General features: G+C 41.1%; 2 protein-coding genes across 2 annotated transcripts in view; both read left to right on the forward strand.

Annotated features, from left to right (window-relative positions):
• Positions 1 to 9,985, forward strand: part of LOC114923018 (fetuin-B-like) — a 10,544-nt gene extending 559 nt beyond the window's left edge. The window contains exons 2-9 of the mRNA XM_029285376.1: positions 1,956 to 2,066; positions 2,528 to 2,615; positions 3,773 to 3,939; positions 5,688 to 5,801; positions 7,397 to 7,486; positions 8,203 to 8,272; positions 8,396 to 8,527; positions 9,951 to 9,985. Of these exons, the coding sequence (XP_029141209.1) occupies positions 1,956 to 2,066; positions 2,528 to 2,615; positions 3,773 to 3,939; positions 5,688 to 5,801; positions 7,397 to 7,486; positions 8,203 to 8,272; positions 8,396 to 8,527; positions 9,951 to 9,985 (807 nt within the window). The remainder of the gene's footprint in view (positions 1 to 1,955; positions 2,067 to 2,527; positions 2,616 to 3,772; positions 3,940 to 5,687; positions 5,802 to 7,396; positions 7,487 to 8,202; positions 8,273 to 8,395; positions 8,528 to 9,950) is intronic.
• Positions 9,986 to 10,011: 26 nt separating this feature from the next.
• Positions 10,012 to 19,236, forward strand: part of HRG (histidine rich glycoprotein) — a 32,737-nt gene continuing 23,512 nt past the window's right edge. The window contains exons 1-4 of the mRNA XM_029285377.1: positions 10,012 to 10,206; positions 13,955 to 14,065; positions 15,327 to 15,414; positions 17,383 to 17,549. Coding sequence (XP_029141210.1) covers positions 10,012 to 10,206; positions 13,955 to 14,065; positions 15,327 to 15,414; positions 17,383 to 17,549 — 561 coding nt within the window. The remainder of the gene's footprint in view (positions 10,207 to 13,954; positions 14,066 to 15,326; positions 15,415 to 17,382; positions 17,550 to 19,236) is intronic.

Consider the following 19,236-nt stretch of genomic DNA (forward strand, 5'->3'; position numbering starts at 1 on the left):
ATAATAATAATAATAATAATAATAATAATAATAATAATAATAATAATAATAATAATAATAATAATAATAATAATAATAATAATAATAATAATAATAATAATAATAATAGTAGTAGTAGTAGTAGTAAAGTTGGAAGGGACCTTGGAGGTCATCTAGTCCAACCTCCTGCTCAGGCAGGAAACCCTATACCATTTCGGACAAATGGCTGTCCAGTCTCTTCTTTAAAACTTCCAGTGTTGGAGCATTCACACTGGAAGTTTTTAAGAAGAGACTGGACAGCCATTTTTATCTGCTAGGTTATCCAGATTCTTCCAAACTAGATTTGATGGATCTAATAATAAAATAATAAAAAATAGTAATACAATAATAATACAATAACAAGGACAGAAGCAACCTGGAACTAAGGAGTAATTTCCTAACAGTGAGAACTAGTGGAACAGCTTGCCTTCAGAAGTTGTGGGTGCTTCATCACTGGAGGCTTTTAAGAAGAGACTGGGCAGTCACTTGTCTGAAATGGTATAGGTCTCCTGCTTGAGCAGGAGTTTGGACTAGAAGACCTCCAAGGTCCGTTCCAGCTCTGTTCTGATTCATAAATTAAGTGTACAGAGAGAAGGGAAGCAACTATTCATCCTACACCCTCTGTTGTGCATCATTACTACAAGACTGAAGTAACTATCTTAAATAGCAGATCCTAATGCCCCTGAGCATTCCTCTTTTTTTTAATGAGACGGGACTGTACCTATCCTAGATCTTCCACGTTAAGCTGATGGGACCAGTTGTGGCTATAATGGATATTCCTCAAGTTTCAAATAATTTTTTTTGTCCCAGGCATAAATCATTTGGAGTAAATGGTTACAGAATTACAGAACAGAATTGGAAGGGACCTTGGAAGTCTTTTAGTCCAACCCCTGCTCAAACAGGAGACCCCATACCATTTCAGACAAGTCCAATCTTTTCTTAAAAACCCCAGTGATAGTGCACCCACAACTTCTGACGGCAAGCTAGTTAATTATTCTCACTGTTAGAAAGTTTCTCCTTAATTTTAGTTTGCTTCTCTCCTTGATTAGTTTCCACCCACTGTTTCTTGTCTTGCCTTTTGGTGCTTTGAAAAATAAGTTGACCCCCTCTCCTTCCTTGTGGCAGCCCCTCAAATACTGGAACACTGCCTGATGGCTCTGTGGACATTCGTACTCCACAAATATGTCAGCATTCAAAGCTCCAGCATATTTTGGTGTCTTCCTTCCAATCTCCACAACTTGTACAGAATCAGTGACCTGTCTAATCACTCAAATATACTCAGCGGTGATGGTGGTTTAGTGTTCTAAATTCAACTGAAGCAAGCCAGCATTAATAGGAAAACGTTTTAAAAGTGATACACAGACAGCTGTCAGTTCTAAAGGAAAGAAGAAACACCTCTCTTCTTGACCAGTATAAAAGTTCTAAACCTCCTCCTTTCATATATTTTGAAATGAAGATTGACGGTATTTTTCAGTGTAGCATCTTGCAGGTTGCAACTTTTTAAAGCAAAGTAAAATATTTCTTAAGTTATTTCTGTGGTATCCAGCCAACTTTTGGTGTTAGATAGTCAACGTATATTTTGGAGTTGGGTGATCGTGTTCAGGTTGTGCAGGATTAAAGCTTTCCCTTCAGGAGCTCAGTTTATGATCCCATATATTCCACATTGGAGTTACAGAAGAAGAAAAAATCAATCTCCACTACAACCAGAGCCAGATGAGTGATTACACATCCCAGGGACCACTCCTGCTCATCTTCTAACCGGGCACTGCTGGATTCATCAAAAGGGTAGTTGGTTTCCTGACACCGAGTGGAAGTGGGCTGAATTCTTGCCTTTTTCTGAATGATAATTTGAAGGTTAATTTAATTCCATGTAATGTACTTATGGTGATTGACACATTGCTTTGCCTTTTCAAGAATTTTCCTTTGTTTGTCCATAGTGGATGGGTGGTTCTCTTTTCTACCTCACCTTGGATGTGTTAGAAACTGAATGCCATGTCCAGAGCAGAAACCTGTGGAAAGAGTGCAAAATTAGAGAGGCACACGAGACAGTAAGTACGGTAATCGATTACTTAGTTTAAAAAACTACCAACTGAGATTGGAAGGAAGTTGAATCTGGGTTTTGAACTGGTTTGCAAAGGAGGCTGAGGGAGTCACTCTACCCTCTTGTCGTATCTCAACAAGCATGCCTCTTCAGAATATCCTTCGTCACTTCTCCACTCTTTCCATTGGTTCCCTTAGCACATGCGTGCACATTTATGATAATTCTGTGCAGTGAGCTGCCCCTTCAGATCCATAGTAGAAATAGGGTTGAGCAAAATTGCAGGAAGAAATGTAGGAACTGTGGAAATGTGGAGAACAAGAAATATAGAAAATTTGACTCCCCTCATATTGGAAGGAAAGTAAACTGGAGTCTAAGGTGTGGAAAAGATACAGCTTTTGATTATGTATCATGAAATCATTGGTAAAAGAAGTGGGTGACTCTAACAAAAATTACCTTTTCTTGTTCCAGGTCTATGGCCAATGCAAAATAATAATTCACTTCAACAGGAATTCAAATCATTCACAATTGTACAGTTATGACTGTGTTTTACGCCCACGTACGTATTTTCCTACATATAGGTTTGCAAGAAAAAAATATATCTAAATATACATATAACTCCCAATTGCAGTTTTACAGATTTCCCTGCAGAAATTTTAAAAGTAGATGCAAAGGGCCCAAAATTAAATTTTAAAGATTTATTTTGTTCTTCAGGATATCTTAGCTATATCTGGAGTTTCTGTTTGCTCTATTTCTCAACCACAGGTGCTATTTGGCCCGACTTCATTTTCTATAAATTTTCACATGAGCCCTATGCTTTTTGCATGTGCAGTTTCTCACAACTTTTTATTCTAATGAATTATTCTTCATTTTTATTTGGTACATATTGTGCTTTAATATATATATATATATATATATATATATCTGTGCAGATTAATGGGTTTGCAAAATTTATTATCAGACTCAAAAACATAGTGACCTCCATGTTGTCATGATATTGCAATAATCTGATAAGATTTGTTGTACATGTACAGAAAAAAATCCTGACAGAACAAATATGTTGTCCCTTTGCATCTAATTTTAATGCCTGAATTAAACGATGAGCGGGGGACTAGCAACTGAAATTCTCCATCAAATTCAAACAATGAGACAAATATTTGTAGTTAATCCAAGAATGGAATTCAGATTTTTTATCTTCTATTCAAGCCAAAATTCACTTTATGTTCAATTCATGAAGCACTGTGTGACTTGGCAGCCGAGTAAGACCTATTGTATATAAACAAACAAGAGTCAAATTGACTATAACATGTACAGTATGGCCCTTTTATGACTTGTGGATTTCAACTCCCAGAATTCCTTAGCCAGCCATGCTGGCTTAGGAATTCTGTGAGTTGAAGTCCACAAATCATAAAGGGGCCATCATTCCCCACCTCTGATTTAGACAATATGATCATATGGTAACATGGTCAAGAGATAAAGAGGCTCAATTTTCAATCAAATCCAAATTTGTGCATTCATTTAAATATATGAGCTGAAATCCAGTTCTAATTCAGTGTTTCTCAACCTTGGCAACTTTAAGATAGGTGAACTTCAGTTCTCACAGTTTCCCACACATGAATGCTGGCTGGTAAATTCTGGGAATTGAAATCCCCCCTCCATAAAGTTGCCAAGGTTGAGAAACACTTTTCTAAATGTTTGCTATATTGTTCTCTATAGTTTCTCCAGCTGCTATGGCAAAAATCTGCCCTGATTGTCCAACCCCAAAAGACCCTTCTGAAGCCACTTTTTGGGAAACAGCGGCCGAGAGCCTGGCAAAATTCAATGCTGAAAGCAACCATGTTCATTATTTCACCATCCTCAATGTCACCAAAGCCAGATCACAGGTAACACTGAAACGTCAATGCTGTGTCCTTGGTTTGGCTGGAACAGATTAATTCTTGTAACAATTCCCAATCTGGCATCCTTCAGATAAGTTGTGAATAAAACTCAAAGAATTATGGAAGTAACTGTACCTAAACCTCAGAGAAAACCAAATTAGGAAAAGTTGCTAGCAAGTATACCTAGCCACCTTTCAAAATTCCCAGTTCTAAGGACAAGTATTGTTCAGTACTATTTATTAGGCAGAAAACTAGCTAAGAAGGGTTAGGCTGGGTTAATATTTGGATGGGAGAATGTTACAAAAGTTCTCAAAGTTCTCAGAGAATATCTTTAATGATGCAAGTTATTTATTTGTTTGTTTGTTAAATTTATTGGCCACCCATGTTGCCGTGGGGCTACTCTGGCCGGCTCACAACAATAAAATGGAAAAAAATAATAAAAAATGTAAACATAAGAATAGCAAGGGGGGGAAGGGGATTAGGGGTATTAAAAAAATTGATGTATTCATATGCTATAGGTAAATAATAATTAAGATTGTAGATTTATATGTGGTGTTTTTTTTTAAGGAGGTGCCCGGTGAATACCCCAACTGCACCAGACGGGATGGTTGAGAGAGGAAGGGAAGTAGGTAGAGAGGGAGGAAGGAGGAGAGGTAGTAGGTCCGGGGGGAGGAAGGTGTGGAAAGTGAAAGAGGGGGGTGCAGGGGGACACTTCCGTGAATGTATTGAATAGTGTTAATTTTTTTTTGGTTGATATTGTGACTAAATGCATCATATTTTTGTGATTGTTTTTAACTGAAAAGTTAATAAAAATTTCTATTAAAAAAAAAAAAAGAATAGCAAGGCAATGAGTCAATAAAAATAAACAAGGGCAATAATATGAATTAAAAGATGGGCGGAGGCAGCAGGATGGGGTCAGCTAATTAGTCAATAGCCACCTCCAGTGTAGTACAAATAGTCCTTGACTTACAACAGTTCCTTTAGTGACCGCTCAAAGTTACAACGGTACTGAAAAAAGTGACTTATGACCATTTTTCACACTTCTGGCCATTGCAACATCCCCATGGATCACATGATCAAAATTCAGATACTTGGCAACTGACTCATATTTATGACAATTGCAGTGTGACATTCTGAAAAGCGAGATCAATGGGGAAGCCAGATTCACTTAACAACCGTGTGACTAACTTAACATCTGCAGTGATTCACTTAACAACTGTGGCAAAAAAAAGTTGCAAAATGGGGCAAAGTTCGCTTAGCAATTATTTCACTTAGCAACAGAAATGTTGGGCTCAATTGTGGTCGTATGTCAAGGATTACCTATATTCCCCTAGTGCAGGGGTAGGCTACCTCGGCTCTTTTATGACTCGTGGACTTCAACTCCCAGAATTCCTGAGCCACCCATGCTGAAGGGAAAGGGAGAGGTTTCCAAGCTGAGTCATGCTGGCTCAGGAATTCTGGAAGTTGAAGTCCACGAGTCATAAAAGAGCCAAGGTTGCCTACCCCTGCCCTAGTGAGTCCCGAGGCCAAACAGCAGAATCAGATCTTTAGACCCTTATTTGCTTTAGTTTGGCAAGATTTCTGTCTATGGGTGAGGAATGATAAAGGAAACATCTTCGAAATTACTCAGCATGTTTTTCTTGTTTTTTTAAAGCATGATATTCTGCAACTTGGTGCTCTATGGATCAGTTGGACTTTGATTCCCATAACTCTTATGGGACCTGCTCTAATTTTTGCCTGTGACTTTTTCGCAGTGGGTTGTTGGTCCTTCCAGCTTTGTGGAGTACACCATCCAAGAGACCTCTTGTCCCAAAAGCCAGCCAGTGTCTGTCATCACTAAGTGTCCTCTGCTCCCATCCAACACTGCAGTGAGTATTCAGACATCTTCTACAAAGTCTGTCAGTAGATTTCTTTTCCAAATCTAACAAAAATGGAATTGAATAATTTGGGGAAAGCCAGCTCTAATCCTATAGGTTGTGTGAGTCAAGAAATCATCTTATGCCATGCTAAAGCATATTAATTTGAAATAACCTCTTGTGTGAGTACAGTAATCAGTTTTAGTTAGCCTAGGTTTTGGATTTAACACGTTGTATGAATCCAGCCATCCCACATGAAGGACAACTGTTAGGCAGATACTAATCTACTAATATATCTGTAATAAATCTATTTGAAAAGAAATGGAAGAAACAGTAATAATACCATACTGAATCAGAAGAAGAAGTTAAATCTAAACTTAGATTTTGTAGAGATGGTCAGGAACCAGACAATGATAATGTTGGAACTCCTTGCACAGGAATTCTCATATCATCCCTCCAAGGATCTAGGTCAGCTTGCTGTGGCCAACTCACCATGGCCATTTTGCCATGGCCAACTCACCACGGACAATTCCACATGGGATAACTCAACGTGATAAAGGTTATCGGCACTGTTTCTTTGGCATTATTTCCATTGACAATTATTACGTTGAGTTATCCTGCACGGAATTGTTTGCATCGAGTTGTCCCGCAGCAAGTTGACCGTGGTGAGTTGTCATAGGATGAGTTAGCCGCAGTGAGATGGCTGCGGCAAGTTGGCTATGGCGGGTTGGCTGCAGCAAAATGGCTGCAGAGAGTTGGCCCCGGCAAGATGGCTGTGGCAAGATGGCTGTGATGAGTTGGCCACAGCGAATTGTCCCATTCCATCCCTAGAAAACTAGCTGTCCATCCTTTGCTTGATAACGTCTAGTGATGCAGTACACATAATTCGAGGAAGCAGGCTGTTCCATCTATGCAGTATCATTTGGTGCTCTCTAACCCAACTTATAAATCATAATGTTAATCATAATTTAGCAGAATTCTGCAGGGCAATTCTTTAATAACCAAAATTATATACCAATAGGAATATAATAATTAAAATAACGATTTCATTCTGTAACACCAGAAAACTATTCAGTCACCCCTAGAACAGTTGGATCAGTACAGTCTGAAAGAAAACAGAATATTTTGGAATTCCCAGAATACTATGTTATGTTCACAAATAGAAGGGAACTGATGAATAGCCTCACAGCACAGGAAATGTACATTGGAATATCCTGCAGTACAGGAGTAGTAACAAAATGTATCTTCACTTCAAACTTAAGAATCAGTTTTATTCCACTTTAGCAAATTCATGCTGAAAAACCCTATGTTATGCATGTAGCCCGGTTTCTACAGGCAAAAGAAATGAGAAAAAGAAAGAATGTCTGTTGTGTGCTCTCCGCACACAAATTTGGGTTTGCCATGCCATTCACTCTAACTGGAGCACAGAAACAGTTTTTTTGAGGAGGAGAAATGGCATGCCAACCATAGAGACTAACGGAGAAGGCGCTTTGATACAGAACATCTGAGGAATGATATGTATTGCTGTCCCACTGCATATTAAAAACATCTGGCCAACTTAAACCTCTTGGGGATTTTTTTGATGAAAAGTTTTTCTTTTGCTCTAGGAGGCAGGCCTATGCAAGGGCTCTGTGGTAAATAGTCGGATTGAAAATCGGAAATTTGTCACTGTAAAGTGCCATTTCTTCCCACACCTGGTAAGTTCCTCAGACAGCTATCATCTGCAGAAAATATTCACTCCAGGTTTCTCAAACATGGTTTACTTTTTTAAAATCATTGACTGAACTTTACCCAACACACCGATCAATTTCTCAGTTAAATAATAGCTTTAAAAAATCACTAGTTAAGACCTCGCTTGATTAAGCAGGTAGAAGATCTGCTTAACAACTTTACTGTTACCGGTAGTTGTTTTTATTGTAAAGTTCTTGATTATATTTCAGTTTTGCATTCTACCTAAAGCCTCCGAAGTGAGGTAATTTATAACTCCTTAAATAAGATTCAATAATAAAATAATGAAATGAAACGAACAAATATAAATAGAAACAACTGAACAAACCCCCCTTGATTTTTTTTTTTAAATGCATAAATAAGTTCATAGGTAATTAAGGGTACCACGAGAGCATACAATTGGAAAGGTCTCACCTTGCCGCATCCAGACAAATTATTAACACCAACTGTCTTGAATATTCCACAAAATAAGTAAGCACAATTTATAGGCCTAGACCAGGGGTAGTCAACCTTGGCTCTTTTATGACTCATGGACTTCAACTCCCAGAATTCCTGAGCCAGCTAAGCTGGCTCAGCAATTCTGGGAATTGAAGTCCACGAGTCATAAAAGAGCCAAGGTTGACTACCCCTGGCCTAGACACTGACAACCCCCTAAGCTACTTTTCTGTATGTTTTGTCTTATTAGCCACCGGTTACAGATGAACAGACTCCACTGTCTGGGTTGGAACCTGGGCAGGAGGAACAGCACATTGACGGTAAAAGACACAGAAATCAACATGAAGAGAACAGACACCATCATCACCACTCCCATCCTCATCACCACAAACATCATGGACATAAGCATGAAGACCAGGAGCCACACTCTCCTCACCACTCAGCTAACATCACTGAGATACTACCAGACCAGAAGGAAATATTGGGGCGGGTGATCATCTATCCTCCTTCAAGCAAACATGTCTCACTACACTCCTTACCAGAAGTCCAGGAGCCCAAACCAACTTCTAAACCCAGTTTGACTTCTCCAGAACAGGAAGCCAGTCCTCACTCAGTAAAGTTAGCCAGGCCAGCCATTCCTCCCTTCCCCAATGGGTTTTCAGAATCACCATCCTGCCCAGGACACCTTGCAGTACAGGTCTATGGCCTTCACCTTCATGGGCCAGAACTTCACTAAAACTGAATGATGTACTCAGTGCTTTTTTTCTATTAAAAAAAAAGGTGCCGGAACTCACACACGTCATACAACCTGCCTTGCCTACCCTACAAGGTTCCATCCAAAAAAGGTGCCGGAACTCCGTTCTGGGCATTCTATGAGAAAAAAAGCCCTGGATATACTGTAGGACACTGAAATCTTAATCTAATAGAAACTCATCAGATCTCCCCACACATGCAGAATTCTCTATGTTTCCATGTTTGCTAGCTTAATGTTTTGCAGCATCATACTAACAAAGTTTTGATTTTAATTTAATTTTCATGAATAAAATACTGTCTGGATTCATATACTCTGGGAAGTGATGGATTATTTAAACATGAGGTACCAAATAAGCAAATAGCTGCATGTAGACATCAGGCTACTTCATAAATCATGGTTCAAAAACCCGAATGATTAAAGACTAAGAAAGATCATTATGTCTGAATTCATTATACAGATCCTGCCTCTAATGTCCCACAATAAACCTTAAAAGTGGGCCTTTAATTCTAAGTTAAGGTGGTGACTTTGTCAATTGCAGATAGTCCTCGACTTACACCATTTCATTTTGTGACTGTTCAAAGTTGCAATGGCACTGAAAAACCTATGAATGTTTTTCACACTTATGACCATTACAGTATCCCCATACTCATATGATCAAAATTTGGATAGGTGGCAACCAGCTCATATTTATGAGAGTTGCAGTGTCCCAGGGTCACATAATCACCTTTTGCTACCTTCTGACAGGTAAACTCAGTGGGGAAGCCAGATTCACTTAACAACTGTGTTACTTATTTTAACCACTTTAACAATTGTGGCAATGGTCTCACTTAACAACGGTCTCACTCAGCAACAGAAATTTTGGGCTCAATTGTGGTCATAAGTCAAAGACTACCTATATTGGCAAGATAACTTCAATTTTACACAGAAAAAAACCCAGATGCATAAAAGTAGTTCACGTTTGGACTATCTCGTGGCTTATTCAACCATCACAGAATTCTGTATACTGGGATCTACTCTTCAAATCTATGCAAGCTACCTCTTTCTTCCTGTATCCCAGTACTGGAGTTTCATGCTATTTTAGCCATTGGTTCAGATATTAATCCCTCTTTCCCTCTTGTTTACTCCATCAATCATTTTCTATTTGTTTAGCTTAACCAGGGATCAAGACAACTGGGTCAAGAACCTTGAGATCAGAGCTACCAAAAAATAAACATCCCTTTGAGTTTATGGAATTGGTTTTCTAGCATCAGCTCAAAAGAGCTCCAATCTGGTGACTTAAGAGGATCAAATCACTGCATAGCCCAAATGAAATTGCTAGCCTGTGCTCTATTTATTGTGGCATGGACCACATCCTGCCAAGCTTTGATAGTCCCTGAAGACTGCAATGATGCCAGAATAGAGAAGAGTGCAGAGGTGGCCCTGAATTTAATCAACGAACATCGCAAAGAAGGCTACATTTTTACCCTGTTCCGTATTGCTGATGCTCACGTTCAACATGTGGTAAGTACCCCAGCTGTGGCTGGCTTGTCCCTGATAGGGGCCTGGGTTCCAGCATTGAGTCCCTGTCTGTCATAATACTCTGATTGAATGCAACCACTAGATAATTATTTGACTGCATGGTGTGATCATTTTGGAAGTACTTGTTTGTGTCACTTAGGAGTTGTTTTTTGTTTTTGTTTTTTGAAATGGCACTTTTAAAGAACTTTTTAAAAAACCGTTACTAATTAATTGGGGGAGCTTGTAAACTTACTTGAGCTTAATTTTAAAATATGCTAAATTTTAAAGTACAAGTATAAAATATGCCACTGTGAATCTAGAATCTCTTCTTTTCCACCAATTTATGAGGGAAAAAAAAAAGCAATACATGTAGTCCTTGACTTATGACTGGTCCCTTAGTGACCCGTCAAAGTTACAACAGACCCCCCCTCCCCAAAGCTACTTATAACCTGGTTTCAAAGTTAAGGCCACTGCAGTGCCTTTGCAGTTGTTTACAACCAACCACAGGTAGTAGCCCCCCACCTATCTCCCCGCTCCATTCTTCTGAATGCCTGCATGCCTTTGCCTGCTCCCAATCCAGTCACTCAGCCACCCAATGGAAACTAAAGTCGGGTAGCAGAAGCTTTCCATCCATTAGGAACTGTTATGGATTGCTTCCCACTCAGCCAAGGATTTGCAGGATTCAGCCTGTTCCATCTATTTGTGGACTCTGTGGAGCTTCCTTAAAACACACACAGAGAGAGACACACACAAACACAGCCCTTACAGCAGTGGTTCTCAACCTTTTTAATGCCGTGACCCCAACCAGTCGTAAGTCGAGGACTAAACCGGTCGTAAGTCAAGGACTAAACCGGTCGTAAGTCAAGGATTAAACCGGTTGTAAGTTGAGGACTGCCCAACTGGTCGTAAGTCGAGGACTTTCCCTGCCCGGGAGCACCGCGCATGCGTGGTTCCGCCCCCTGCGCCGGCCGAGGCGTAGCTGGCAAGTGGCAGAGACGGAGCAGGCCGACCACCAGCTGGCCCAGCCCAAGGGAGGTAAGGCACCCACCGGAAAAGGGGAAAAAATAGCGGACAAAAAAAATGGCAGACAAAAAAAATGGCGGACAGCCTTGCTTGGTGACCCCCGTGAAATGGTCGATCGACCCCAAATGGGGTCCCGACCCACAGGTTGAGAACCACTGCCTTACAGGATCACAAAAAGAATACCGGCTTGCAGAATAGCATCTAGCTGTCATGAGGCAGCTTCTGTTGAAAAACTGGGCTTTGCATTGCATCGGCCTGAAGGAAGAGAAAATTAAAAGCAAGTTTCAAAAAGATGTCCTAGGAACTAGAGTCACAGTTTCAGGAAGATGCAGTTCCGGAACGAAGGAACACGGTAGGCGTTAACTAAAAATATCCAAAACAGCGTTAGGTGTTCTAAGGTTTTTAGCTCAGAATTCCAATAAATCCAAAAAGATTCTGAACACAAAGCTACTGAAAAGAATACAGTTTTATTCCTTTGATCAAAGTGTCCCAATCTCTTGTCACATGCACGCACACTGTGAGACAGAAGACAATGAGCAGGTCCTAATCAAAAAGTTCTTCCTTTTATAACTAATACACTTTTTTTCCCCTTAACACTGCAAGGGTTCTGCACATCTAAAAATTTCTTTTTCGTTTGAATGTCCTTATCTATCAAGCATGTTGCAATTCTGCATCTCTAAGCTCTGAATACACAATAGCTCAATAGATGGCAATTAGCCCAGAAACTTAACTTGTTCCTTTGCAGGCACCACTGTAGAGAAGCAAAGGAATACATTTACCATCCAAGGAGAAAGGGAGTGGAAAAAGAACGCTACTGCATGTTGCAAGCTATAGCAGTAACATTTTTAAAGTAACAGAAAGCTTTTCTTTCTCTTTGCTCAGCACAATTTACATTACATTGGAGCACGTACAGAAAGCAAACAAAATAAATGAACAATGGCTGGACTATGTTATACAGGAAAGATGGATTATACATAAAAGATTACGTTTTTGGTCCCTTCACAGTGTCAAGTTCTGCAAGATTCGGGGAAAGCCTCAGTACCACCACTACCACCACCACCCCATCTGTCCTAGATAGTCAGATCCCCCCCCTTGCCCCAGAAAGGCTCATTAGCATCCTAAAATACACACCACAGACATGTGGGAATGGCATTAATCAAGTCTGCTTGCGCATTAACAAGTAGCCAATTGCAGCACTTGCTTCCTGTGAAAAATTACAAAAAGCCATGTATGACGACGACGACTCCTCTTTGGAGGCAACCCCTTTGCTGTTGTGCATCAATAATGGAATTTTGCTCAAGGAGTGTCTTGTGGCCGGTGGACTTAATTGGGCATCGTCTCTGGGCAACAGACCACAAGCCAATCATCTCCGTTTATCGGTCTGACAGGCCAGGCACCTCTCTGTAAAAACAGAATGGTAAGTTGGGTGTTGTTGGACCCTGGATCTGGCTGTGGAGCAGGCTGAGTCCTGCAAATCCCTTGGTGGCTGAGGGGGAAGCAGGCCTCCACCTGCAAGTTCTAGCAGCCCTCCATGCACCAGTAGCTTCTGCTGCTTGATTTTAGGCTCCCTTGGGTGGCTGGGTGGGAAGCAGGCTAAGGCCTGTGGGGACTCTGAGGAACAGGAAGTGGAGCCCAGGGTGCCTCAGAGAATGGGGAAGTCTCTGAAGGACAACAAAGACAATCATTGCTTAGTTTGATAATCTATCATCTAGCTCAGCGGTCCCCAACCTCTGTGGCTTGATGACCCAGTAGAGGGGGGAGAGGGGAACCAACCACCCAAGCAGCAGGCCAGTGCATACACATGTGCAGCTTGATTTGTGCAAGCAGTGGGCTGGCACACACGCATGCATGCACAGCTTGATTTGCACGTTGAGCTGCACACGCGGATGCACACCCACTGGCCCCCCACTCTGAAGGTGAGCTGTACATGCAAGCGTGCGCGCTAGCCCGCCTCTCACACGGTCTGGTTGGGAATAGGCCACAGCCCCTGTAGTGGGCCATGGCCCAGGGGTTGGGAATTTCTGATCTAGCTATTCTATCCAGAGCCATCTGAATATAATTGCAAGTGTCAGAAAACCAACCACGAAAAATGTCAGAAAATGCAGAAATCAATCCGAGTTTTCTCTTTCTAAGGGTTAAATAAACCTGTCATCGAAAATTAAAACCATTTATTTGATTTGGAATTGAACAGATGGGAACCAGTTTCTGATATGATATGCAGTATTCAGAAATCATCCAAGCTGGCTTCTCATTGCTTTTTAAAAATTCACATTGAGATGGAAATCCGATTCTAGTTTGGCAATTTGATCAGGTGGCTTCCTAATCAAATAATTCACCCTTGTTCTCTGCTGTTTGCTTTGTTCATTTATTTCATAATTTGAAGTGGGATTGTAATGACCTTTAATAATCCCGGATGGATGTCATCCGATTTAATCTTTTTCAGGAAGTTCTTGAGGAAATCAACCTTTTCAAAACACGAATTTATGTGCGTGTTTGAAATAAGCAGAAACCAGCAGAAACGTTGCACCTGGAAATCAGCAATACTGATTTTCACTGCTGTGGTTCAAGATCCACATTATCATGTGTAAACGCTAGATTGTGAGCTACTTTTTAAAAATGAAAATTTATCTTTATTTTTGTTAATGAATCTACCTCTTAGTTTATTAAACATCTTCAGCAGAACATGCCTGATTTTCTTCCACTTCACTCTTATTCTTTCCCATTTCAGGAAAATGCATCCATAACATACCTAACTTTGGATGTCTTGGAAACGCAGTGTCCTGTAATATCCAGAAAACACTGGTCATCCTGTGGACACAGACCATTCTTAAGTATAACGGCAAGTAATGGCCATCTCTATTCTTCCTAACATCAACTCTTTGAAATATACCTCTGTGGAAAGTCCTGCTTTTGTAACCACTAAACCAGGGGTAGGCAACCTTGGCTCTTTTATGACTCATGGACTTCAACTCCCAGAATTCCTGAGCCAGCATGGCTCAGCTTGGAAACTTTTCCCTTTCCCCTCAGCATGGCTGCTCAGGAATTCTGGGAGTTGAAGTCCATGAGTCATGAAAGAGCCAAGGTTGCCTACCCCTGACTAAACCAACAGAAATATGACGTTAACACATTATTTGTACTGCCATAATCTCATCGAAAAATACAAGTTTTAGAAAAAGGTTTTTCTTGGGTGAGGCCCCAAAGTGCTCCACATTTATACTCCTCAGCTGATATCATCTGCATGTTTGATATAATGCTATGTATTGATATAGTGTTAAAGATAAGGACTCTTTGAGCTAAGTGTGACTCTAGGTGACTCCATAAACACATTCTTCCTGGATAATTTTTCAGCAAGTAGCAGCTCCTCAATGGATGTCAGTCTTCATACCTGGTTTTGGCACCAAATGTCACTTCTTCACATACTTAAGTTTGTTTGAGCTTTTCACTACACTTAGCCCAACCCATAGAGACAACTTAGCTAGATTAGAATCTTGATCTCAGACAATAATAAAGCTTCAAAGGCAGAGAAGCCAGAAGCTTCAATATTTTATGCTCCAGAGTTCAAACTTTAGACTTCTCCCTGTAATCTTTCAGAATTAACAGAACTTTGGCAAATCAACTGGAGGCCTTGGGATATGTTTACAACATGTCCTCCTCTAAGCTCAGAATTCCTGATTTCCCCTCTCACTAGCCTTAACCTTTACACTGCCCTGGGTGCCTTAGAAAGCCAAGCAGGGTCAGCGATGGTTAATACTTGAATAGAAGATCTGTTCTGGACCTGATCATAAAATGCAAGTAATTCTCTGAATAAATATATGTCTGTTTTGCAATCATTTCTATTGAGTTAATCTGTCTGACCCGGGTTTACAACGCAACTTAATTCTGGGTCAGAACAAGATCCAAGAAAAACAAGCTTGTAGACTAAGAAGGGAACTTGAAAATCCACTCTGGAAAGAAGGACATGGTAAATCAAGCTTGTCGTACTAGTACCAAGAACATTCCATAATCATGGCCAGGACATTGCTAGGAGTCAACTTCTAGTGGCTTTTGTCTTTCTGTAAAATACAGTTTGGAACTGATGCCTTTTCTTATGTCTTTTCCAGGATTTGGGACAATGTAAGGCTGTTGTGTATATAAATGAACTTTCCAAAAGAAAACTGCTATACGCATACAACTGCACTGTCAGTCCAGGTATTCACATCTTCTAAATTACAAGTTCAAAATCAAATAAAAAAGCATCTCAGTGACCTAGAGGGCTATTTTTTGCACCTTCAGACAATGTACAATCTTGTCTCCTAGAAATGTTTGAGGGAAAAGTCTGATTCTTCCAATTTTTAGAGGATGATGACAGGTCTGTACACACAAGCCAAATGCCGCTTCCTTTAAACATTTTTTTCAGTTTTAAATTAGATAGATAAGATAGATAGATAGATAGATAGATAGATAGATAGATAGATAGATAGATAGATAGATAGATAGATAGATAGATAGATAGATAGATAGATAGATAGATGATGGATGGATGGATGGATGGATGGATGGAAGAAAGAAAGAAAGAAAGAAAGAAAGAAAGAAAGAAAGAAAGAAAGAAAGAAAGAAAGAAAGAAAGAAAGAAAGAAAGAAAGAAAGAAAGAAAGAAAGAGCTAGACAGACAAGAATTATCATCTAAATGTATCGATGCATTAAACAAGAATCAAGGCAAGACATTCAACTGCGGTTTGGGGGAAGGCAGATATGACAGTGGGTCAGGATGTGAGGTTATAGAAAGAGGTACCTATAACAGGAGGGTCAAAAAATCAGTCCTGATCAAAGCCACAATTTTTGGGGGGTATTCATATCCATTGGACCCTTTTCCATAGATACCCCTGGTTGCAGATAAACATGGAGGACTGCTTTTATGTGCTTATGTCAATACTTCACCAGTTCATCTGCACAACCTCAGAAATTGCAGTCGTATTAACTGATAGATAGTCCAGGTTACTTGAGGGACTGTCTCACCCCACTGGGGTTGGCCCGACCCACTCATGCCGGCAGAGGAGGCCTGCTGTGGGTCCTGTCAGCCTGATTATTCTGGCTGGCGGGATCCACGAGGAGGGCCTTCTCTGCTTTGGCTCCTGCCCTCTGGAACATCTTGCCCCATCCCATGTCAGATTGGCCCCAACCCTCCTATCTTTTTGTAAGGGCCTAAAGACGTGGCTTTGTCAGTCAGCTTGGGCTCACTGTGGGGCAACAGTGGAATAGAGGTGGTTGATTGAGTAATAATAGATCCCACCTCCTCCCCATCCCCCCCGCCCTCCCCATATGTTTTTGGTTTTAATGTTGGTTTTTTTTACGTTTTAGATTTTACGCAATTGTAAACCTCCCAGAATTACTCTATGGCAGTGATGGCAAACCTTTTAGAGACCGAGTGCCCAAAAACTGGCCCCGCCCCCACTCCACCCTCCTGTCCTGCCCCCGCTCTGCTCCCCTATCCCCTACCCCCCTGCCCACAGGACCACTCACCGCCTCCACAGCCCGCCGCAGATTGCCCAGGCAGTCCAGCAGCGCTATGGCGGCCACACCCTCTGCCCGCAGTCTGCAGCATCAACTGCATGATGGGGTGTGAGGGCAGAGTCTTGTCTACGCTGCCTGGCTGCCATGTCCTTGGCTGCGCTGCTCCGTGTGGGCCACGCTCGGGGGCGACTCTCCTTCAGGGGGGCTGCTTGAGAGGAGGGGGTCGTGGGGGGAGGCAAGGCTGGGGCAACTGCACATGTGCCCACAGAGAGGGCTCCGAGTGCCGCCTCTGGCACCCGTGCCATAGGTTCGCCACCACTGCTATATGGTAAGATGGGTGGCCAATAAATTTTATAAATAAATAGAATAAATAGAAATGCTGTTAGAAAAATGAACATCATATCTTACCGTGGGAGAGGGAAAGGTTTTCACTGCCGGACATGAGACTTCTGAATTTTAATTTTTCGTGGCAGAAGCAGGGTGGTAATAGATATTATCACTTAGGTGAGATCAAAAATTTTAAAAGGACATTTTTTGAGAACTTTAGTATTCAAAGATTACATTGGAAGATTAATTTTTTACTAATTTGTTCCAGCTTTAATGTGTGAAGACAACTCAGATCAATGATGCTGCAGTGTTGATAACAGTGCTTTTTTTTTTTAACAGTTCCACCAAAACTATATGAATGCAAGGATTGCCCTGTAAGAATAACAGTTCTAGAAGACACTGATAAGCACACTGAAGAAGCCAACAAGATTTTAGAGACGTACAGCCTGGGGAGCAATGAGTCAAATTATTTCAAGGTGGAGAAAGTCCAAAAGGTTATCAGCGCAGTACGTATCCATGTTTTCCCGTGGATCAGTAGGCTTATGTAAAAATTGTTTCCCAAGGTGTCCGGAAAGAAAGGATCAGCAATGGAAAATCCACTCCCCTTAAGCACCTTCCACTACTCTATCTCTCTTTGATCGCCATGATGTAAAAAAGATGTTGAGACTCTAGACAGAGTGCAGAAAAAAGCAACAAAGATGATCACGGGACTGGAGGCTAAAACATATAAAGAACAGTTGCAGGAATTGAGTATGCCTAGTTTAATGAAGAGAAGGACGAGGGGTGACGTGATAGCAGTCTTCCAATATCTCAGGGGTTGCCACAAAGAAGAGGAAGTCAAGCTATTCTCCAAAGCACCTGAAGGCAGGACAAGAAGCAATGGGTGGAAATTAATCAAGGAGAGAAGCAACCTAGAACTAAGGAGAAAATTCCTGACTGTTAGAACAATTAATCAGTGGAACAACTTGCCTCCAGGAGCTGTGAATGCTCCAACACTGGAAGTTTTTAAGAAGAGACTGGACAACCATTTGCCTGAAATGGTATAGGGTTTCCTACCTGAGCAGGGGGTTGGACTAGAAAACCTCCAAGGTCTCTTCCAACTCTGTTATTCTGTTATTCTGTTCTGTTATTTTTTCTCTTTCTCTTCTTTCCTTCCTTTCTTTCTTCTTAAAAAGGTCATTCTTGTAGTTGCTATTCTTATGAATGAAACGCATATCAAATTTAACCCATATCTTAACTGTATTAAAACCCTTTGATAGTGTCATTACTGTATTGTACTAGCAGTGTCAAGAAGTGGCATCTTTAATCCTCTTTATTCGTAACCTATCTTATGCCTAGGATTATTCTGATTTAGAACAGACTCCATGGAATAGCCTGATTTTTCTAAAACTTTCCTAGGTGAAAAAATTACATCTGCTCTGTAGTCATCCTTAGATGCTAATGCCAAAATGAAGTGTAATATTAGAAAAGTTGGATGTAATTTGATCACTGTTTTGTTTATTTTATGCAGGTGGCCAGTCGTACGGTATTCATGGTTGAATTCACCATAAAAGAGACGAAATGCCCTAGAAACACTGACCCAGCAAGTGTTTCCCAATGTGAATTCCTGCCTGATGGAAAAGCTGTGAGTTGAGAAGCCAAGAACTTTAATATATGCAAAAGGTGTTGTTGTTAGTTGCGAAGTTGTGTCCGACCCATCGCGACCCCATGGACAACGTTCCTCCAGGCCTTCCTGTTCTCTACCATCTTCTGGAGTCCATTTAAGCTCACGCCTCCTGCTTCAGGGTCTCCATCCAGCCACCTCATTCTCTGTCGTCCCCTTCTTCTCTTGCCCTCCATCTTTCCCAGCATCAGGCTCTTCTCCAGTGAGTCCTTCCTTCTCATTAGGTGGCCAAAGTACTTGAGTTTCAACTTCAGGATCTGGCCTTCTAAAGAGCAGTCGGGGTTGATCTCCTCTAGGACTGACCAGTTTGAATGCCTTGCAGTCCAGGGGACTCGCAGGGGTCTTCTCTAGCACCGTACTTCAAAGGCCTCAATTCTTTTGTGCTCAGCCTTTCTTATGGTCCAACTTTCACAGCCATACATTGCAACTGGGAAAACCATGGCCTTGACTATACTTTTGTTGGCAGGGTGATGTCTCTGCTTCTTAGTGTGCTGTCTAGATTTGCCATAGCTTTCCTCCCCAGGACCAAG

The sequence above is a fragment of the Protobothrops mucrosquamatus genome, unplaced genomic scaffold, assembly GCF_001527695.2.
Source record: "Protobothrops mucrosquamatus isolate PMUCROS unplaced genomic scaffold, P.Mucros_1.0 scaffold1587, whole genome shotgun sequence".
Lineage (NCBI taxonomy): Eukaryota > Metazoa > Chordata > Lepidosauria > Squamata > Viperidae > Protobothrops > Protobothrops mucrosquamatus.